We start from the raw sequence: 23300 nt of genomic DNA on the forward strand, positions 1-23300 counted from the left end.
CTGATGATACGTGCTGCCAGCCTTGTTATGCATTGCTACGCTTTTCCTGATGGTAAGGATGATTTTGGTGTGACACTGGTGTGTATGCACATGGTGAAAAAAACCCCCAAAGCACCACCAAAGCCTTGTACCAAAGGCTTGGCATGGACAGCTATTACTGCTGCACTCCTGCTCCCCTGCCAGCTGTCAGCTGCTCTCCGGTTAAAACCTGCACTTAAACCCCTTAGCAGTGCTCCCACAGGGACCTGGGCTGGCAAACTGCTGTGCTGGGCAAGAGCCCATCGCCACCTTCGCCGGGGGCTGCCCTGGGGCTGCGGGTACCAGCATGGGGACAGCGAGCATGGGCTCCAGGTGAAGCCTGGAGTTTTAATTAGTCTGTCCTGAAGGGAGCTGCAAAAACTTGTTATGCAAATTGGTGAAACTAAATTAGATTTAAAGGACTTCATAGTAAGCAATTAATTTGCTCATTGCCAGGCCCTGTGGCCTCGGGCATGCCATCCCACTGGGCTCCTCACAGCTGGGGGTCCCTTGCCACCGGGGTTTACACAGACAGCAGTCTTGGGCCACTGTCTGTAATTGCTTTGTTTAAATAGTCCTCAGGCAGTTTGGGACCCATGGAAAGCTGTGTACTGGTGGCTTCTGGTCCTGTTTTTGTTCTATGACTGGGTGAGACACCTTGTCGGTCACCGGGCAGTTGGAGGACCAGATTCTGAACCCGCAGTGCAATGCAGAGGCAGGACATGCGTGTGGCCCAGGCTGCGTGCACAGGCACCAGGCTGCCTGCCAGCATGGCTCAGCACCCACATTGCTTGCCCGCTGCAGGGCTGAGCCTGGCTTGGTGAGGGGGATAGAGGAGCTGCCCAGGCCAACAGGGACAGGGGGCCATCGGGGACAGGAGACCATGGCCACATCTGGAGGAGGAGCAGGGAGCCCTCGCTGACATGGCACTTTGGCAGTAGGCAGGTCTCCTATGGGGATGCTGGCCAAGCAGTGCATGGGGTTGTCCCCACCGCTGGAAGGGGGTTGGGCTGTGCTGCTGGCTGGGGTCCAACCACATCTCCTGAAATAATGTGGTGCAGAGCATCCCCCTCGGCCGGCCCATTCCAGTGCAGCCCAGACCCCGACACAGCTGGAAGGCATACAGGGAAAGGGTTAGCTGGTGCAGCTAAGTCAGCGCGCAGCGCTCCCAGGGCCCCTGGAGAGGTAAACCACTGCCAAAATCTGTCTTTAAAGCAGCTCATTATCGTCTTAGGAAATGGAACAATTTTTCTGTTTTAAAAATTTCCCACTGGCTATTCTAAGGACAGAGGCAAGCAAACTGCTTTAAAGCATGGAGCCATTTTAGGGCTGCTTGACATAGGATGTTGTCAGGAGGAAAAAACCAAAAAGAAAAAAAAAATTGATTCCTCACTTGGTTTTTGCTGTTTGAGGTCATCATGCAGCCAGCAGGCCCCCTGCCAGGCACAGCCTGCTGCACCCCATGTGCTGCCATGTCCCCGAGCTGCCCCGCTCACTTGGCTGATGGAGACTTTCAGGGAAAGGTCCCAAACTGCATTTGTTATCACGAAAGTCCAGAAAGGGCACCCAGCAGCCTGCCTGGGACAGGGGCTGTTTGCTCACTGGGCCAGGAGGGTTAGGGCCAGGAATCTACAGAGACCTACAGAAAAATGTACCTGGTAGTGTCAAGTAGAGATCTGCAGCGCTCAGACCTCCCAGCAAGTCCTCCTCCCTGCTGGGAAGTGTTGCGTTCTTGAAATTCAAGTTGGTGGGTTTCTGCTCCAGAGCAAGACCTTTGCCAAGGACAGTGCAACTGGCCACATACCTCCCTGCCAGCCTGATGGGAACGGGGCTGTGCTGTGGTAAGCAAGGAGGGGAAGAGTGTCTGGTTTTGCATCATGTTCATGAGATTTCATAGAAGTTCTTGTGTGTCTACCTGTTTGTGTAGAAACATGTCTGATCTTAAAGGTCTTTTCCAACCTAAATGGTTCTATGTCACCCTGAGACATCCCCTGCCAAGGCAGTGCCTGCCCTGGTTCCCTGGGCTCTCCGCTCACCCTCCCACACCTGCACCACCCCATCTCCCTGGCCCAGCCTTCTTCCTCTGCCTGGGGAATGGTGAATGCCCACCGGAGCCGACGGGGCAGCAATCGGCGCGGCACAGGCAGCTCTGTGACCCGGTTAGGGGGCAAATGAGCCCTGGAGCCCTTGTTTTGTATGTCTGTGAGCAAGGACAAGGGCTTCCCAGAAGAGACCAAAGTGACACTGGCAGCTTTAATCTGGAGACCTTGTGCTCTGAATTCAGAGCAGAGGCAGAGAGCTGACTAATTAGATGGTTGTTCTTATCAGAAGCTGTCCTTGCCAGGCATTCACCGATCGTGTCTTACCCAGGTGCTCTTGGCTTTTGGCAGAGAGCAAGGACATACGAAGTAAGATGTTGGCCGAACCTATCCTGGACTTGCACATCATGATCACCTTCTTCTTTCCCACGGTAAGTGGACTTTTGTTGACCTTGGTGCTGCTCAGCTGGAGAGCAGAGGCTTTTCCAAGGGCCGCTCTGGAGCACTCCAAGGCAGCTCTGCATGAGCACCAGCACCGCTCCAGCATGGCAGCAGCGCCCAGCTGGCACTGGGGTCGTGTGCTGCTAGAGAGGGGCAGGGGTGTCTGTGATTTGTAAGTCACAGTGAACATTGTGGTGGATGGATGCACAATGTGCAGCAGAAGTGGCTGGAGCGTAACAGCAAAACTCATTCAGATGAAATGGATTTGCCCTTTTGGGCAGCCCCAGCCCCTCGCAGACACACAGACGGATTCCCATACCACTCCCGTGCAGGTAAGAGCTGCGTGAGCCGCAGGGCTGCAGCCTGTTTAAGAGGCCTGAGGGCAGTGCAAGACCGGGAGCTGCACAGCCACATGAAGGACTGGGTCTGTCACCCCATGTTGTGTTGGACCAGCAGCTCCGGGATGTCCCTAGGGACATTGGTGGCCAAGTAAAATTTGACAGGTGACACTGGGGCTAAGAGGCTGGCAGGTGTCTGAGACCACACCACAGCCCATGAAGGGTGGTGGATTTCTCAGTGTTGACCAAGAGTGAATTTTGAAAATAACACGTTTTTAACTGTGACTCAAATAGAGGGACAGGACAAGATTCTCTGTAGATGACAGAACATGACACTATTCCACATGGGCAAGGCTTTTTGTATTGCTAAGTATCCTGTGCTTTCAGCTCGCAGGGTACTGGTACATGTACAGCTGCTGTGCAATTATACACTAGACATTGCCAGCTATTTGTAGACTGATGAGTATTATCTTTTTTTCCAAGCTTTTTTGTTTCTCTCACAGTGAATAAAATCTTGACCCTGTGCAGTATTCACATCTGTGCCTTGAACTAAAAAGTGGGCTGATAAACAGTCTTTTTTTATTACCTGGAGAGCATAGGTCAATTTTATAAAGAAGTTCCAGCAGAATGGATTTACAACTGCTCATAAAGATACTCAGAACAACAAGAGGAGGAGGACACTGGCCTTTATTAGCTCCTTGCTTTGAGAAATACATTAATCAAATGAAATTCAATTTAAAAGACCCAAAGAGGCATACATGAAAAGATTAGTCAATTGATGTGCCAATGAATTAACAGTTCAGATGTGATTAACAGCAATATCTGACTGAAAAATAGCCTATGAACGACCCCACACAGCCTTGTCCACTGAAAAATGACCCACTTATTCCTGGCATCTTCAAGAGCTAATATTCATCACACCAGATAACATTTTTCATGCACATAACTGAAACAAAAGCCAAATACACACACACAGAGCTGTGTTCCAACAAACAAGATTCTGCCTTTAATATACTTAGAACAACAGATTTTAGGATTGCAAAAAGAGCTGAACACCAAGCGTCAAGGTCTGCCCTGTGACACAGCACAGGTTGAGGGCTTGCATGGGACCCAAGTACAGACTGAAACAGTCCAAAAGTGAGTATTTTAATTTCCCCTAGCATAGTGTAGCTGGTTTTGTCTTTCTCCTAGATGCCAGATGGGCTCCTCTTTTTGGTTACGAAAATAAAAGTCCTTCAGATCTGTATGGTGACTTCTGAGTCACGGTCATCTCCTGGGCATCCTCCACCACATCTCGCTGGCCAAGGCAGCAGATGTTACTGCTCTCCAGTTTTGATGACATAATATTGTAGGTCTCTATTCTCCTCATTCAATGTATCCAGTTCCCATTAAAAAAAACCTCAACCCAAACCCCAGCAGTGGCAACAATCCAACTAACATCCTTCTCTAGAAACAGAATCTGGCCTCAGGTGTTGTTAACACGGGTGACACTGCCATTTCTTAAAGGTGACTGAAACAAACTACAGCATTGCAACCATAATAGAATTGCAACTGTAATAAAATGATACATGTATGCTTTGACCTCACTGCACATCTTGCATAGGATAAAGGTTTGCAACACAGCAGTGAAGTCCCACCGAGGCAGGACAAGGCTTTTTCTGTCACATGCAGGGAGCTGGAAGCTTAGCCCTCACCTTGGGACCAGGCCTAGGGACATCACCACGTTACTGTACCTGAAGGTCTTTTTGCCCATTCTGCAGACAACTTGTTCTTTTCCTTTTGGCAACGCTGCAGTGTTTGCTTTGGGACTTAGCTATGGTGAAACGAGCAATTGCAGAGACATTATGCTGCTTTGCTACTTCCATGACTATAGCTGTGGGCTGGAGTACTCCCCAGGCAAAAAGGCACCAGCAATGAGCTTTTTGGCTTATTACAAGAAAATAAAATATATCGATATAAAGAACTCTTTTTATTACAGAGACATGTTAACAAATAAAACCAGCATAAAATTGCCACAGAACACAAAATACCTGGCACAGAGAGCAGCTTATCATAAATTTGCTGTGGTTTTACATGTGGTGCAGATATTTACTTTTTGAATCACAAGTGCAGGCTCCCCTGCTGTTTTAAAGGGGAACGAGCAGAAGCCCCTCCATGCTGCTGCGGGCAGCTGAGCGAGCATAGGTGGGTGCAGGCAGGCTGCACCGGCTCCCCCAGCCCCACACGTCCCACTGCAGCCAGGCTGGAGCACCCTCTGCAGCTGGGCTGCCCCGCTATGCCCAGAGCCAGCAGCCAGTCACTGGCCCAGGGCCACGCATGTGGCCCCAGCTGTGTGGCACCAGTCCCCTGGCATCTCGCACAGCTGCTGGTGTGCGGGTCACCTGCCATTCCATGGCGGGCACCAGGATGTGACAGTGCACAGCGCGACTCAGCCGGTTGTTGAAAGTCTACTCTGAAACAGTTTGGTAGCTGGTTTCTCTCTGTAATTCCAGGATTCTGCCCAAAAGTGCAAGGACACTTTGTGCAGCCAAAGAGGGCAGAAATAAAAGACACTCCATTGTCCCCCAAGTGCAAATACCATCCCCGTCTAACCAGAATCAGCTACAAGAAAGCTGGAGTGGCAGATACTGACACCAGACTATGCCAGCACATGCTCCATTCATGCGATGAATGGCTGGACCATTGGAAACTGGGCAGTACCTAACCACCACAAATTATTAAATTAAAACTTCCATTAATATTGGCACATACCGACTCATCTCCTGAAGAATAGTTGCAATCACTGTGCCATCAGAAAAGAAACTCTCTTAGAGCATTACATTAAATAGATACCGTCAGCAATATAAAATGGGGCATGCCTTTTTTTTTTTTTTTTTATAAATATATATGTTTAACATATATTATATCACTGAAATAACCTAGGGAGAGATCAGTAAGTGGAGCAACAGCTGCACATAGCAGGAAGCTGCGGAGGCAGCCTGTGCCGGCAGGTGACTCCGCAAGGGAGGCCAGCTCTCTGGGAGGCAGCGACACCTCGGGTACCACCTCAGCATCCCTACGAACCATGGCAATGACCCCATCGGCACCGCACAGGCCAGAGCAACAAGTGCAAAAGGCGGCGGAGGGGTCCCGCCTTCCCTCCGCAGGGTGACTCACTTGCCGTTTACCTTGCCGGGCACGCTGTGCGAGGCTCGTGGCTTACCTCCTTCGCACCTCCAACACAAAGGGCCTTTTGACTTCTACCGGAGCAGTGTTCAGATGCTGCCAGGCTCTCCAGAAACATTCACACCCCCTCTCTGAGCAGAGAGCCGCTGCTCTAGCTCTTCCTTTTGCTCCCTGCTGGCTGCAGATGGTGGTGGCAAGGCACTGCCGGGTGAAGGTGGGTGAAGGTCTGTGGTCACCGGTCCAGGAACGCTGCCTGCCCAGGTGTGCAGCTGCACTGCATCCTCTGGCTCACTTCTGGCATTACACAGGATGGAGAAAGAGTTTCTCCTGCACTAACTAAAGGCAACCTCACCTCACACCCTTTATCTCGTGAGGTACCCTTCCATGCTGCTCCCACGCTGACACCAATCTGCGTATTCCTTATCTTCCACCTGCGGCCTTCAGTGGGAGCCGATGGCCTGAGCCGTGACCCAGAGTGAGCCAGCACAAAAGCCCCCACGCTGCCCGGGTAATCTGGAGCAGAGCCAGTGAAACCCAAGGGGAGTCGGACATGGTCTGCTTCCTGGCTGCGCTTGCTAGCAATGCCACGGGGGTCCCCCCCACCCAGCAATGCCACAGGGGTCCCTTTGCCTAGACTCAGCTGCCCTGAGGGATATGAGCCACAGGGACAGCTTCTACATGATCATGAAGATGGTGAAATTCTCCACTTTTTTAAAGCAAAAGCAGACAAGAAAATGCAGAAGAAAACACAAAGTGCAAAGATATATGGCAGGATGTGGACTTTGGTATTTCTTAAGCCTCTTTTTTCCCCAGTTCTTGCAGCAGCCCATGAAAATAATCAAGGAAACAGTGTTAAAGGCCCACCCCCCACCCCCCGCAAATACACATACAGGTGCTACTGATTCTGGTTCCCCACATTCTCCACTCACCCCTCTAGTAATATCACAAAAATTCAATTTTTGAATAAAAAAAAGTTGCAGATGTTTACTCTGATGCTGAAGAGACAGAGAACATAACTCCAGTGCCCCACTGGAGCACAGAGGAGGTCTGGGGTACTGGTGGAGGAGGGCAGCCCCACCGCCCCCCTGCCCACCGGCACGGGATACTTCACGTGAGCTCCTGCTCCCTCCCAAAGGCTCACCTGGCCAGAGAGGCTGCCCACACCTGAGCCGCATGCATCTGGCAGGTGATACACAGTGGTATCCCCTTCTCAACCATCTTTCATTCACACTATGCTTCCACCAGCAAATCAGTGTATGCAAATCCCTTTTAAGTTTGATTTCTTCCCAATCTACCAGCAGAAAAGTACCCAGCAGGATACCTCCACTCTCATTAACTAATGAAAACTCTACCAACATAAGCTTGTGCAAAATACAAAGCTCTCCAAAGGAGCCATTCAGATTGCTCATAAACATCCTCCTGTTGATGACAGCAACCAGGGCATTGCCCACCCGGCTGTTCACTGTACTCTTCGGCTAATAGTCAGAAAATGTTCAAGAGAGGAATGCATGAACAGGGTACTTTTACTGGTTCATTTGCAAATATTAGTAGATCATGGCAACATCTAAAATGCTTGCAGCCCTCTGAAATAGAAAAGCTACTGAGAAAACCACCCTGCTGGCTGGCATTCAGGAAGGTTATCTATGGATTCTGTTGCCACCTACATGAAGGGATTTCAGGAGGAAGAGCATGATCAGTGCCATATCTAGCAAGGGAAGAAGACCCATTACAAACAACTGTAAAGAAAAATCCTCCTTTTCAATAGTTTTGGGTTTTATCCCTGCCCCTTCCCTTAATGAAAATCCCACTGCATGATTGAAAAGTATCAGAAAAATTGTTTGCTTTACTGAGCATTTGCAAGGAACCCAGAGGTACCATGAGGGCATTTGCCTGAAGAGCCGACGGTGATGCTCAGCTTGTGAATGGTGCAAGCAGCAGCAGCATTAGCACTGTTTTCTGCACAACACGTACAGGGCGATCAATTGGCCTAAACCTCATTCCCTTACTTTTAAGGACATCTGAAAAACACAAGCAGCTGGTATTACACATGGGGATCACAGCGCGATGTGATGCACGTGTCTGATTAAGTTCATCTCTCCAGACTCCAGCATTTGCTTTTGCCTGTGGTGTCTCTGTGCCGGAGGGCCAAAGTGCTGCCGGTGTGGCTCTGCCACAAGCTCCACTCTGTACCACAACAGCAAAACCGCCACCTGCCAACGAACCCTGTGCAGCAAGGCAAGGGTTTACTCTTTGCCTGTGCCAGCACGAGGAACCCTTGTAGATGTCTGTGTCGGTAAAGCCAGACCGCATTGCAGCCCACGATGGGAAGCGTTACCCTGGCCAGAGCCTGTACATGCTGCACTTGCCGACACCCCCGGCCAGGTCTGACTGGGCAGTTTTGGGGGACTCACAGCTGTGCGGGAGGGGGGGGAACCCAAACACCACAGGGAACGCAGGCTCGGCCACTTTGTGAGAAGCAGAACCCACCAAGGAAATCTAAATACGGGTGTCAGGTGCGCTTACGCCTGACAAACCAAGCTGCTTCTCTCAGATGTTCCTGGCTTCTGGGAGTCACCAGCAGCTGCAGACCGATCACCCTTTGCTGTTTGCCGGCTGTGGGCCGAGTGCCCCTGTTATCCAGGGCACATTTATCCATCCTCACGGCAGAGCTGCAGCCCTGGCCACCATCATGTCACGTAGAGCTGCTGGGGACAGGTGGCACGTGTGGGACAATGCACACAGGATGGCACACATGGGATGGTGCGCCTGGGATGGCACATACGGGCTGGTGCACGGGGGACAGCGTCCCCCTGGGCTTTAATCAACCACAGCAATTAGCAGGAGCATATACACTGCTCAGAAGGGCAGAAGGTCTCTTCGGCATTGCCCCTACAGCCCCCCAAAGCGCCATGGCAGCACCGGCCAGCTACTACAGCCACCTCCCGAAGGACAGGATTAACCGCAGGTGTCCTGTGGCCTTGCAGGTCCCACAGAGCCCAGCCCCACTGCTTTGCTCCTGGGATGCTCATCTGCTGGCATTGGAAAGAAGAGTTCGGAAAAACGGAAAATAAGTAGTGTAGCTGGAAACCCAGGGTCTGCAGAGCTGGTGAGGGGCTGGGCAGGGGGTTTCACAGGAGGAAGGGAGAGCGTGTGGTCTGAGGACGTCAGGCACTTGCGGGATGGGAATGTGATCGCTGAGCACCCAGGTGGCTGTGGGGCAGACCGAGATCCAGCTTGACCATTCGTAGGAAAAACATCCCAGGTGGAAAACAGCAGCCATCCACCATCTCTGGGGATTTCCGAGGGTCATCCTCTCCAGCCCTTTTGCTGACAACCCCTAACCACCCCATCAGCTGGTATGAACACTCACCCATGCTGCTGGGCAGGCGGGTCTGTGGTGCCACAGATGACAGCCGCGTGCTGTCCGCAGCGAGCCAGCGCGCACGGCACCCTTCTGACCCTGCAGCAGTCCTGGGAATTCATCAGGCTCTGCCAATTCATCTCATCCCCCCAGGTCTTCTCTGTTTCTCTACTGCAATATTTTAGCCCCTCTGCTTCCCAGCACCATAAATGCAAACCAAGTCATGAAGGAGGCTAGTGAAGTAAGCCACACCCAAACTTACAGGTTCAATCTGCTTCTCTTAAAAAAAACTCCAAACCCAACAACTGCTGGCATTTCTCCCAATCTCCCATTGCCCCAGGCCACTAAAAGTCACTGTGGAAAACACACAAATGAGAAAGTGTAGACATGGTGCTGCTGCCGCCGTGCCACAGTCCCCTGTCCCAGCACAGCCAGCCAGATCCAGGCAGGAGCCACAGCAGGCAGCTCAGTTCAGAGGTACCTCAGGAAAAATAGAAATCTCAGGAATCCCAGCAGGTAGTCGCTTGTTACTGTGCATCTTCTTGGCACATCACCTCTGTGTAGGGGATTCCCCAAGGCACTGCAGTACAGAAGTGCAGAAATAGTGGGCAGGAGACAGCTGGCATGGGGGCGGCAGGACTGGGAGGTCCCTCCAGCAGATCACTGTGCGTGGAAGTAGATAGGCTTCACTTTTCCAGACAGGATCTTGGGAACCTGCACAGAGATGATCTCGGCCATCATTTCAGGGTAGTCCACGCTCACCATATGTGCCTTAATTAAAAGGTCAAATGTAAACTGATGCAGATCCTTGGCAATCTGGGAAAGGAAGGAAGTTTGTTACACATAAGTCCTTGGTCAGCAATTTCTCTGGGAAGATACCGAGCAGATGTTAGCAGGCACAGCAGGTCAGGGCTGGACCCTGCTGCACTGGGATCTGCTCTGCTCTCTGGCCATCCCTGCTGTGCTAGCAGCTATCAGATGGGGGGTCTGCATCCCGAGGGTGAGCAAAGGAACTGCCCAGCCTGGGAGCACATAGCGTCTTTTGCCATGGTCCTTTGCACTCAGACATTACTGAGTCCCACAAAAATGGGGATGTACGAAAAAAGCACTTTCTTACTCCTACAGAAACACATCTTACTGTGCACAGATGCTGCTGACTTCACTTACAAAGAATTACTTTTTGCTTGTAGACACATAACTGTATGGGCATGGAGCTGAGCCCCAGGCAAGAGGAATGGTCTAGCTCACGTCTCACCAGTACAACGTTAAGTCACAAACAGAGAACTTGTCTTGACTGCTGTCATCGGAGAAGATTCACTGGGGGAACTGAGATTTTGAGCGGTCCTGCTAGGCTGATGATGGAAAAATATCATCTACAAAGAGCTTTTCATTGCTAAAAGAAGCCCATAAACCCAAGCATGAGTAGTCAATGCAGGGAGCAACAGACACAGATAATTTGCACTCCCCCAGCAGAGTCTTTTCTCTTTCACTTATTCTGGGAGCACACTGTAACAGTGTCCCTGCAAAGGTGTGCCAAGAGTTAAAAAAACAAAGCACAAAGAATCACAGAATCATCAGACAGCCCAGGTTGGAAGGGACCCCAAAAGGCCACCCGGTCCAACCTTCCCTGGCAAAGGGAGCCTGAACGAGGCCACCTAGCGCCATGTCCAATCATATCTGGAAAACCTCCAGAGATGGGGACTACCACGACCCTGGGCAGGTTCTCATTCTCACTGTAAAAAGTTTCTTATATCATTTCATATGTGTATAAATAAGACATTTCATTGTCCTTTCTTACAGGATGCACGGAGTCCAGGACCTTGGTGAGCTGGTAAAATCGCCGAGAGCAGGAGGTAGGGTTCTTCCTCTTGCAAGCGATGATACGGTCGAGTTCCTTAATGTAATTCATTCGAAGTTCATCAAAGAGCTTCTGGTTCTTCAGACCATCCACTGGAACTGGATGGAAGATGAGAAGGAAACAGTAGGAGTAGCCCAGAGAGTGCAGAGAATAAAAAATCAAGAGGAAGGCTGAAGAAGTGGTCAATGCAGACCTAAGAGGAAAGGTCTGCTTCTGCAACAGCCCTCACTCTGACTGGCTTGTTGGACTCCTGCTAACCCCAGGATCCTTGTTTAGCACTCGTTAAAAAAAGAGTGCTGATGTAACAAACTGCAGCGGTACTGTCCTGCTCAGCAGCTGATGCTCGGAGGTCCCCATGAGGACAGCAGTTAGGCTGGGAGCAACCTCCTGCGAGAGCTGCACGGGAGAAACGCTGCCCTGTGCAGAGGTGGGGTGGGCTAGCTGCAGGGGGGCTGGGTGGGGATACCCTTATGCTTGGCAGCTCGTTGCCTCTGCGCCGCTCAGGTTGAAGCAGAGAGGAGACCATCCCTTGGGTACTACATGCACACGCCCAGGGAAAGCACCAGACATCTCTGGGGCGATACAGCAACAGGAGATCTGTTGAGGAAAGGGTGTGAGTACTTACTGATGCTGAAGAAGAGTAGAGCCTTCATACAGAGAAACTCCTGGGGTGTGATCTGAAGCCACCCGAACTCCTGAGAGAGGTGCCGCATCCTGACACACTGGCTGTACATGCGGGATTTGTGCATCCGGTACCTGCCAGGGCATGACGCGTGAGCACGGCACCGACACCAAAGTGCTGCCCGCGGTGCGTGTGGGAGGACACGCTGCCCAACCAGCCAGGCACAGCCCTGCGCCCACAACCCCAGCTCTGTCTCGGGGGATGCTGGCAGCAACAGGCCCGCATGCAGGAGGGGAATGTTCTCCAAAATGCCCGTGTGTAACCCTTCTCATCTGGAAAGGGATGACTACCCGGGATCTGCAGGGTTCGTTCGACCCTCTGCCTTCCTGGAAAACAACTGCAATGGTTCACCACGTGTAGCTATCCATGACGGGCACAACATGAGCTCGGAGAGGAGGTTGGGTTTTGCCTGCTGCTGTGCTCAGTTATTTGCTTTTAAGCTCTTCTACCTCAGCATCAACAGACCCTCCCCAACACTAAGCTGATGGTGTATCAGTGAGAACTCATCAGGAACCTACAATAAAAGTTTCTGGTTTTGCTCACTCCAGCTGACCAACGAAGCTGAAAACGGGAACTCTCCCTTAGAAAAAAGGCAGGTCTGTACAGACCAGCCCTTCACAGCCAGCATCTGCTGGTGCCCTGATGGAAGTCAAACCCAAGGCAAGGCTGAGGGAAAGAGAAGAAGGACCAGGAGAGACATTGCATCTGTCCCTACTGCTCCTGGAGATCACCACAGAGCAATTAAGAGAGGAAAAGCCGGGCCCTCCAATGTTTTGTTGGTCAGCTCTGAAAGCATGATGACTCAAGCTGTCCATTTCATGATGCAAGCGAATTCCTTGTCTGGTTCTCATTTCTCACAGTCTGACCCAGAAAAAGCACAATATTAGGTTCTTGTTATTTTGCACTTACTCATTGAAGACCAAATCTGGAGCGAAGTAAAGCATCCTGGAATTGACATTGGTGAAAGATCTCCAACCCATAGCAAAAACCATAAGGCCCATCCAAGAGTACTGTATTATTGACATCTGGTCATCCACATGCAGGTTGCGAAATCCTATTGAAAAAATGAGAGGGGGATGTTACAAATTAATACTGGGTTCCTGCAGTTACCAGGACTGTTTTCATGCAGACTCCAGCTCTCCTGCCACGCTCCTGTTAGGACACAGCGGTCCACAGCCCAACCTCAGCTCACCCCAGGATGCAGGCACGCAGCTGGGATGCCAGCAGCCAGGGGTTCACACCCTGCTGGGCCATCAGAAACAGCTGAAGCACAAAACTGCAACTGGGAGGGGAGAAAGGGGATCCCCAGACACAAGGAGGGGATAAGGACCAGGTGACAAACACAAGAAGAAAACCATTTTAAAGGAAGGCAATGACAAGCAGTAATAAATGATGTCTTCCCCCTAAGAGTCTCAAAGATCTTCATAAATTGTATTTGAAGGCTTTGCAAGACCCCGTGAGGTGAACAAGCATCATTCTGCAACAGACTGGACAAAAAAGGCACAGCAGGGTGGGACAGTGAGCTCCTACGGTGCCTGAGCACATACATTCAAATGGAGGCGATGAGCAGGTCCCACTCCCCAGCACCAGGCTCACCCTGCCACCGCCCTCATTTCTGGCACTAATTAGATGCCAAGACCCACCCTGCATCTGCTCTGCAGCCACTGCATCACCCCGAAGCCTCCACTGTGAACCATTCACAGCCACCATCCGCAACAGTAATGTCACAGGTAAGTGACCCCCGGAGTCGAGGCGGCTCCGCTCGCTCTGCTCTGCGCTGACCAGCTGAAGCGCAGCCAGAGCCCCAGCACTTACAAAGCTACCAGCTCGCCTTCTCCAGGCACCGAGGCAGAAACAAGCCCTCACCAAACCAATTACCTCCTTTGGTGCAATTCTGGCACCCAAGGACATAAGCCAAAAAACTTCCATTATTTTCAACCCGTTAGGACTTCACCAAGTTTAAGTAAATGGATTTTAACATATAACGCTCAGAGCCAGCAAGTAACCCTGACGCCTCATAGCATGGTTCACAGGCTGCTTTAGTTTCTCTGTCAAACACACAACGTATTTATTCACCCAATGACTATGAAAATGAATATGAAAACCTCTGCCGAATCTCAAGCTAAACAAAGTATCAACTAAATTCAAATTAGTATTCTCAGATGGTGGTTCACAGTCAAATCCGAGGCATGTTTACAACACATGCATGAACATCACCTCCAACACAGTATGTTTTTCCAGATACTTGTTAAGTAGTCAAATGTAATCTGGTTTCAAGAAAATCATATGTTACTTCAATCAAATATTAGAGCAATTCTAACATCTGCAGTTATGCATTATTACAACTCATTGAGGCAAGCATCTGTCTTTTGCTTGGGAAGCTGTCAACTGCAAATGAGCACAAACGGTGTTTTATTGCTGACTGAACCTGCTGCACATCTGTACATTCTCCTTTTTCAGCCTGCATGTCACCGGATCAAAGAACTGAAGCCTGCACACGAGCAGTGCCCCACCAAACCCCAACCGCTGGCTGGACACCCACCTTCTGGCAGCCAGAGCGGGACCCCCGAACAGCGCACGAGCACAAACCAGGCACCTGGGCACCTCAAGGACTTCATACAATCAGCCATACTCATCTCTAGGACATGTCTAAGATTTTCATATTTAATTACAGTACTGCACACCACAAAAAACCTTTCTTTTTAGAAAAATGTATCTTGTCCTCTGAGGGAATTAGCAGACAACACTCTACTAAAAAACAGAGTGATAAGGAAAGAGCAAATCAAACTGAAGACTGATGGCCAAAACTCCTTCCATAGTTTGAAGGAAGCTCTGGAAAAGGTTCAGTGCAGGCCTGGCACAGGGAGGCGAGTACACACACCCACTGCTAGGGCGGAGCAGCTTCCCAGGAAAGATGCTCTTAACCACGCAGGCAAGAAAACCCTATGAATGCAAATGTATCTATGACAGTCAGTGCTCTGTCTTCAGAAAAGGTGCAGAAACTTCCCAATGAGAAGCTGGGCCCAAGAGGTGCTGTAGGGCCAGACATGAACTGTGAGCCAAGGCGTGATGGGGAGGATGAGGTGGGGGAGGAAGAGGGCAAACCAGAGGTCTCTGATATTTGGCTTCCCTCATGCCTCCATTCTGGGAGCAAGGCCCCTAAAATCCCCACACCGAAGAGGAACCCTGTACTCTGTAAGTGACTTGGAGATGGAAAACATACCAGTGAACAGCAAACTGTGAAATTTAACCCTAATTCACACAAACGGTCCCTCCCTCTTTTGCTGGGTTCAGCATCAACAGGCTGAAGCCGCTGGAAGCGCCAGCGCCACCAGCAGCGTCCCTGGCAGCACCTCCCCATCTCACCTGCCTGCAGTGATGCTCCAAGCACTGCCCGTGCCTGCGCACCCAGCCCCGAAGCCTCTGAGCACCCGCCCAGGGCTGCCAGCCCGGCACAGCCAGGGTCAGCTGTCCAGCCGTCTGGGGAAAGATCTGTGTCTCCCAATCTCTGCTGCAAGAGGGACTTTGCTGCAGTTGTTCATTACCTTGTAATTATGTTCACTAAAAGAAAAAATATTTGCACAAGCTTTATCAGTGTTTAAGGAAAGGCATTTGAACACAACAGTTTTGTTGTTACAGGACTTCAAGTTTGCTTTCTGCTTGTCCACAAAAACAAGTTCTAGAAACACCGTGCCTGACCTCTAAAAGGAATCCCTGCTTCCCATTTCGGAGCTGAAATGCCTTGAAACAACCCTGATTTTCAGAAACCAGATACCTATCGTTTCCTGAAGCCTCCCTGCTCCAGGCATCTTAGATGATGTATGGCCAAAATACCTGTAGAAGAAAATTAATACAAGCCTAACACTACAATATATTGTTGAATTTTTAGTACCGGCATATTTTGAAGAGACCCAAATGAAGACACCTTCTACAGAAAGAAATCATAGCAAAAGTAAAATTAAATTTACCGATGACTTGAAAAAGGTCAGTGCATAACCTTTTTCTTGTGAATAATTGTAAAGCAGCATAGTTTGGAGGTAAGTTCTGTATATTGTCTCTCAATGCCAGAATGATACCTTCCTAATAGATCAGCAGCTGAACACCTCACAAGTCACTGTAAGTAACATTCCTAACATAAAGAAATACTCGTTTTACAGCTGGAAATGTTATTGTCCAGAGAATGGAAAAAGATGCACAATTCATTGCACCTTTATAGTTAAAGGGTGAGTTATACAGATATGTTGATTTAATTACATTGTAAGGCACTGTATTTGAAACAGGAAAAACAATCAAGCAGTGGCCTGAACACCCATAAAGCCCCAACTAATGGCAAGTACACCCAGATTTTGCAACAGCTCTAATAAATGCCTCCACCTCCCACAATACCAGGTGGAGTATTTCACCTCATCACACGTGCACCAAGCTGCAGAAAACACGAAGGGTGTTCACCTGCCCGCCCGGCCACAGCCTTCTGCTGCCCGTGCCCTTCCACTGCTGCGCTACGCACAGCCCTTCCCGGCACCCACAGACCAGGGCTGTCACAGACCGATGTCCCAACAGCTTCGGGAATGAGCTGAAGATGTTCATGTACCGACAGTTAAAATGATCTTTAAACTAATGCGTCTCAGTGCTGCTTTAAATTAAATCTTTACTGAATTGATGTATGTGGAAAAGGGAAAATACAAACTCCTTCCACTTACCTTGAAGTGGAATGATTTTACGGATTTAACTAGATTTTTTAATTCTGTGTTTCAGCAGCTCTTTTGGCAAGCTGTGAATATTTTATCTTTCCAGGGAAACCAGTTTGATTCCACCTTCTCCTATGCAGAATTTCAATTGCATAGGGCCCAAAGGGCCATACATTACATTTTCTCCACTAGACAGCGGCTGATGTTGCCGCTGCAGGCAAGCAGGATGCCAAAACGCTCCCGCCCGGTGCAGTCTGGCTCCCAGGGTATCACTGAATCCTGGTGGGAAGAAGCGCAGCATCAGCTCACTGCGTATTGACCACGCTTGGTATACAGGTGATGTTCAGTGCCGGATGCAAGGTCAATAATCACCTGTTAACCAATATTAATCTATTGTCACTATTATCAGACAGGGGGTACCTCTGCTGCAGGTGCAAGCTCCCCCTCCTCCCACTGGCAGCTGTCACTGGAAAGGGAAACCTTTGCATCTTTGCATCAATAGCTATCATAACTGACCTGCAGAGCTGCATATGCTTAGTTAAGCTGACGCTTGTGCCAGATGAGCTTCTATAATGGAGAAAGAGGAAGCAGGGATAACATTCCCACCCTTCCCGTGGATCTACTGAGGACCACACAGCCTTTCCATAAGGCAGCTGACACCCACTGCTGGGCTGCCTGGCTGGGCAGGGGACAGAGCCAGGTTTGCCTGATCAGTACCAGGAGTGCCTGATGAGGTGTGCCACTCTGGCTTCAGCCACGGGCAGTCCTCCTCCTCCTCACGGCTGAGGCAGGCTGTGCTGCCATGCAGCAGCAGACCATCAAGCCCTCCAGTCTGCTGTTGCACCTCGCCAGCAACAGCGTTCATTAAACAGCCTCCCAACAGACCACATGAAGGTCTTTCCGTTTTGATGAAAACAACTGCATCCCACTGTTTTAAATTGCTGGCTTCTGTTGCCATTACTTCTACCCCTGCACATATTCACCCCTCTCAGAAGCCTGCCCAGTGCCAAGCTGCCAAGCCAACCTACAGACCTGGGAACTGAAAACACCAAAATACAATTCAAACAAATTCTAGATAGCAAATCACCTCTGGCTATGGAGTAGGATTCTGCAAGTTTACTCAAAAAGCGCAGTGCCCACGGTGCAGGCAGGGAAAGCAGTGCCTGCCGCAGCACAGCCACTGCCCGCAGCACCAGAACAGCACCAGTTCGGCAGTTATTCATCCCTTCCCTGGAAAACATCAGGAGAATGACTGAGTGGCAAATTTGTGATTATTACTGTTGAGCCCTCCAGCACTGGCACATGTCAGGGAACTTCTGGAGAAAGCTGGGAAAAAAAAACCCTGGCCTTGCCTCTCTCCCAGGGCACAATGATGCTAACGGTCAGCCAGCACCAGCAGGACAGGGAGGGCAGCCAGGCAGCATCCCACCACAGTGTGCCCACTGGGAGCCCTGGCCTGTGGAGGGGGTTGCGGTTATATTGTGAGTGCCCAGAGCCATGACCGCTCAGATGTAAGATGAGAATTAATTTTGCCCAGATGCTGGCCCAGCGGGCACCGGCACCAGGAGGCAGTGGTGCAGCAGCTGTCATAAGCCATGCTGCCATGCAGCCTGGGGTCGGAGATCAGGTGCAGTAGAGGAGAGTAAAAGCCTTTGATAAGGGGGTGGTTACGATGAAAAATGTTTTTCAAAGCACTCTCCCTTTCCATTAGCCCTACCGCAGTTTTACAACCTCAGCCCCCGGACTGCCGGTCGGGTTTGATGGTGTCTCCTTGTACTCTTCTAAAGAAATCTTGATGTCTGATGTAGATAAGCTGGAAGAGTAAGCAGGACTTGTTCCTGGTTTCACAAGCTAGATGAACCTTTTCTGACTCGAGAATATAAGAAACAGAATGGACTACTGTGCATTTAAGCATATGCAGACCAACAGCCCTCCTGGGCCACCAGTCAATCTACTTCCAGGGGACTGCTCTATTTCTGGGAACATCAAACATCTGGCTGCAGTTCATCACCAGGTTTTGGTATATAGTGGTGTCGTGGTTCAACCCCAGCCAGCAACTAAGCACCACACAGCCACTGCCCCCCTGCCCCGCGGTGGGATGGGGAGGAGAATCGGAAAAAGGTAAAACCTCTGGGCTGAGATAAGAATAGTTTAATAATTTAAATAAAGTAGTAGCAGTAGTAGTGGTAGTAATAATAGTAATATCAACAGTAATTGTTACGAAGAGGATAAGGAGATGGAGGAATAAAACCCAAGGCAAAAACCCCAAGTGATGCACAATACAGTTGCTCACCCCGCACTGACCAGTCCCCCAGCAGTGATCGGCAGCAGCCAGCCAGCTCCCCCCAGTTTATATACCGAGCATGATGTCCTATGGTATGGAATATGCCTTTGGCTAGTTCGGGCCAGCTGTCCTGGCTCCGCTTCCTCCCGGCTCACTGTGCACCTCCTCACTGGCAGAGCACAGGAAACTGAAAAGTCCTTGGCCTGGGGGAAGCATGATTTAGCACCAACTGAAACATCAGTGTGTTATCAACATTATTCTCATACTAAATCCAAACCACAGCACTGCACCAGCTACTTGGAAGAAAATTAACTCCATCCCAGCCAAAACCAGGACAAGTAGCAAGCTTATTTTGCCTCTGGTCATAACACCCCACACAAAGAGTAGGATCCCTCTTTTCTGTGGCATTTCCTGTGGAACAAGGCCAGGATGAGGCAGGCAGCTTGGCATCATCTCCGTGCCCCAGCATCAGGGATGCCGGAGGTGCACTGCATCCCGCTGCACCCAGGGTGATCTCAGTCTTCTGTAATTTCATTCATTCCATTGGCAGGATTACAACATGCAACAGGCAGCACGTTACAGACTGGTAACCTCTATGGTCAGAACCAAGGAGTGTATTCGATGTATCACCGGGATGTTCTCATTTACAGCACCTGCTAATTATTACCATTTGGAAACTTCCTGACCCTAATGTACTCCCATATCACAAGTCTGAATGCATCATAAATATATTCCACCAGCCTGTCACACGAGCAATCTGACTGCCAGGAAAAAGCCCTTTGGGATTTTGTATGTCTCTTTTGCTATTTTACAATTAATTGGCTTGTGAAATATAGAAGTGGGGAGGAAGGATTTCTCCCATCTCGCAAGCCTCAGCTCCTTTCAGCAGTTTCCCCCCTCTCGCTTTCACATCACAAAGTGGCACACTTCTGGTTCACCTGGGCAATTTACCCTTTTCACCACTTCATGCAGCTTATGGGACGGGGCTAATATTTCCTTAGAGAAGACTTCTGCAGGTCTGGCGGACACAGCCCTGGAATTGGAACAGAATCCTCACAGGGAGAGTGGGAAGAGAGCAAGACCCTGAACCCCAAACCTGCACCCTTCCGGCGTGGGAGCAGCCACATGCCCACACGGTAGCATGTGCCAGGTGTTATCATAACCCAAACCTTAAGTTTTGATGTACCTTGTCACCCCCTAGTCACCTCTCCCATCAACCAGCTGCCCAAAGGAGGCAAAACCTGATGCTGCCGCAGCCTGCTTTACAAAGGTATTACACAGACAGGTGCCCCGGAAGATGCTCCCCCAAGCAACTGTGTGATGGTGGGACATGGGCTGCAGACCACCTCCTTCAAACCCACCCCCGGCGATGCAAACAAGGGTGCTGTAGGAACGTGCCAAGGAAGGGACGGGCTTTGTTTGTTTCCTTCCTCACCTGGCAAGGCCTTTGCCCATTTGACCACGTAGACCAGCTGCCTCTCCCCGAGCTCATTCAGGCTGGTCAGCAGGTTGGAGAAGGAGTCTGGCTGGCTGTTGTCATGGCCAGCACACACCACACCAGGCTCAATGGCCTCCAGGACGTTGAGGAAGATGGGCTGGCACTCATACCCATCAATGCGTGTCATCACCATCTCAGGAGCCTGCTCCTCTGTGGGGCTGGATGAGCTGGCTGCCTCCATGTCATCTTGTGTCTTCAGGTTACCCAGCTTCTTCAGCTTGCGGGCTGTGGAAATGACACATTTTAGTGTGAGACTTAAAAAAAACAAAAAAACAAAAAAACAAAAAAACCCTCAAGGTTTCTTGGCCTCCACTTAGATTTACGAGGAAAGGAAAAACAATGACCAGCAGCAGCTACTCCTTCAGTGCATGCCGCCCAAAGAGTGCACCGGCATCACAGACCTCATGTATGGACGAAAGGAAGCACATGCTGCACAAGGAAATCCATTTGCTCATTAATCTTACGTGGAAAAGAACAAGCACCATTTACATCCTCAGCTGTGACCAGTCTCACATTAACTCCCAGTGAGAAACGCAGAGGAAGAACCGGAGAAAAGAGAGAAGAGGTGACTCGACCCAAACAGCTACTCACACACAATTAAAAAGGCAAGCACACAAACTCAGTAGATGGTCAGGTTCCAGGGAAAAAAGCCATTGCACTTGGAGGCTCAAGCGGGGCTGTTCCATCCTGGGCCAGAGTGGAAGTGGGATGTAACCAAGATAAAAACCTTCTCCCTGCCCGGGGCTCCTGCAACACTTGCATAAACAAGCTCTCCCAGCCAGGTCACTGCCTTACAAACATATTAATGGAAAATACATTTTAAGAGCTAGCAGGCAGTTCCATGGCTGTTTCCCTGGAGTTTCCCCAGCTAGCCCACCAACAAGGAGAAGGCTGAGCAGGGGTGGCCTCGGTCTGCTAGCTAGCCTCAAGGGCAACCTCAGCCAAGTGAGCCTGTGGGGTGGGACTGCAAGGAGGCAGCACCTTGTGCCCTGTCACCATGACAAAGTGCTTCTCCTGTGCATCTGGCTCATAATTACAGACACTCGTCTGCTAGAAAGATACACCAGGAGCTTCAGATGCGTGAGATCAGAATTCTTGGGGAGTCAGTGTTCACCTAATTTGATATCTGCATGACATGTTCAGCACAACACAGGTTGGCAGGCTACTGCAGACAGGAACAGCTTTCACCCCTCACTGACTCCAACCCCCCTATTTAATTAGAGAGAAAAAAAGCCAGTTGCTTAATTCAAGCAGAGAAAGTAACATCAAACCGATTGTCCTTGGGGTTTTGGCTCCTTCATTACATGATACTTATCTCAAATTTCCTTTCAGCTGTAATTAGAAAAATAAGCAGCAAAACATAAAAATGTCAAGTTAAAGTACAGCTTTGTAAATCAATTCAGAACACTGATCTTTAAGTAATGTACTTTGGGTGATATACTATACAAGCAATTAAGATGGGCTGCTCTGCAAAAAAGGAGGAGGAAAGAGCAATAAAAACAAAAGAGCGCAACAGGAAAACGGCTGCAGCGCAGTGCGACACCCCAGCCATCACCTGCCGGGGCGGCGGGCAGCCAGGGCACCCAGCCCCCTCTCCCACCCCTCCAGAAGTCACAGGCAGCACCAGGACCCAGCAGGGACCCACCACTCTCCTCTCTGACCCCGTTAGCACCGCTCTCCCTGGCAGCCGCTGGGGTTTTTGCTTCCAGCAGGCAGGGAGGGGAGCGCCCAGCGCTGACCCCCATTTCCAAACACCCTGGTGTTAACTGGGGCAGGGGCAGCGGGGCTGACCCCGCCTGAGGCAGGAGCCACGTCTCACGGTTGCGCTGGGCTCTCGGCCTTTAGAGATGGGAGAGCTGCTGGGAAAGCAAAGCTCCCCGGCTTAAAAGAAGAACTAAAACCTGAACTGTATCTTCCAAAGATGAGTAACCCGTGCCCATCAGGTCCCATGCGTGAGTGGAGCCAAACCCTCGCTGTATAAAATACGCGTGTAGTTTGGCTTAAACGTTAAATATTTTTCTTAAAATTGAATTATCTAGTACTAAAAAATATTCAGTGAAGTAAGAGAGCAAGCAACCAGCTACATTGGCTCTGAGACTGCAGGCGTAAACCATGCTCCTCCATGTCAGAGCAGTGAAGGCAGGTGATAACTGCTCTTATCAGAGGAGCCTTATATTTGTGCTTTACAGGAGCAGTTGTTCCACAGATCACTGAAATACTGGTGTTACTAGATGGAGAAAAGCTTCAGAGGTAACGACGAGCTTATACTCAGTCATCTGGGCAAAAACCTTTTTTGGTGGTAGATCCTACTCAGCAGTTACTGGGAACAAAAACAGAAATAAAAAAATACAAATTAAAGACACTTGTTGTATTTTATTCTAGGAGGAGCTAAGCTAGGCAGAAGTCTATGCTGTATTTCTCCAAACCGAGGTGGGATGAAGCCCAGCAGGTGGGATGAGAACAGGTGGTGGCCCAGCTCAGCTCTCGGCAGGGACAAGAGCACTCGGCAGCCTCCACCAATGTGGCACCGTCCCCGCATCCCACCTGCAGCACCTCTGCTGTCCAGCTTGGGGCTAACTGAGAAGACATCCCATGTACCAGGAAAAAAGCTTAAAGGACGCAATTATATGGTATCATGATACAATATTCACCGGTGCAAGAATCCCTAGGGAGCATGCCATAGAGCCACTATCAAGGTGACACATATTCTAAGCAACTTACACCTACCCACCCTCCTGCCAGGCATACCCGGTCGAGGAGCTCTGGGCTCCAGCAGGGATTTTTCACGAGTGCTGGGACTCAGGAAAGTTCTGGGAACCTGGAAGAAAAGTGCTCTTGCACTGCAGTGACAGAGAACTCCTGCCAGCCCCGGGCACCGCACGCTCATTTCAGCTACAGGCGGAATGTCAGAGAAGCTGAAACAGGACT

General features: G+C 50.2%; 1 protein-coding gene across 1 annotated transcript in view; it reads right to left on the reverse strand.

Moving 5' to 3' along the window:
• Nucleotides 1-3505: 3505 nt before the first annotated feature.
• AR (androgen receptor) overlaps nucleotides 3506-23300 on the reverse strand; it is a 60537-nt gene continuing 40742 nt past the window's right edge. The window contains exons 4-8 of the mRNA XM_055727831.1: nucleotides 20310-20597; nucleotides 12812-12956; nucleotides 11846-11976; nucleotides 11161-11318; nucleotides 3506-10178 (exon numbers count right to left, since the gene is read on the reverse strand). Of these exons, the coding sequence (XP_055583806.1) occupies nucleotides 10023-10178; nucleotides 11161-11318; nucleotides 11846-11976; nucleotides 12812-12956; nucleotides 20310-20597 (878 nt within the window). The 3' untranslated portion in view covers nucleotides 3506-10022. The remainder of the gene's footprint in view (nucleotides 10179-11160; nucleotides 11319-11845; nucleotides 11977-12811; nucleotides 12957-20309; nucleotides 20598-23300) is intronic.

The sequence above is a fragment of the Falco cherrug genome, chromosome 15 (genome assembly GCF_023634085.1).
Source record: "Falco cherrug isolate bFalChe1 chromosome 15, bFalChe1.pri, whole genome shotgun sequence".
In the NCBI taxonomy this organism is placed as follows: domain Eukaryota; kingdom Metazoa; phylum Chordata; class Aves; order Falconiformes; family Falconidae; genus Falco; species Falco cherrug.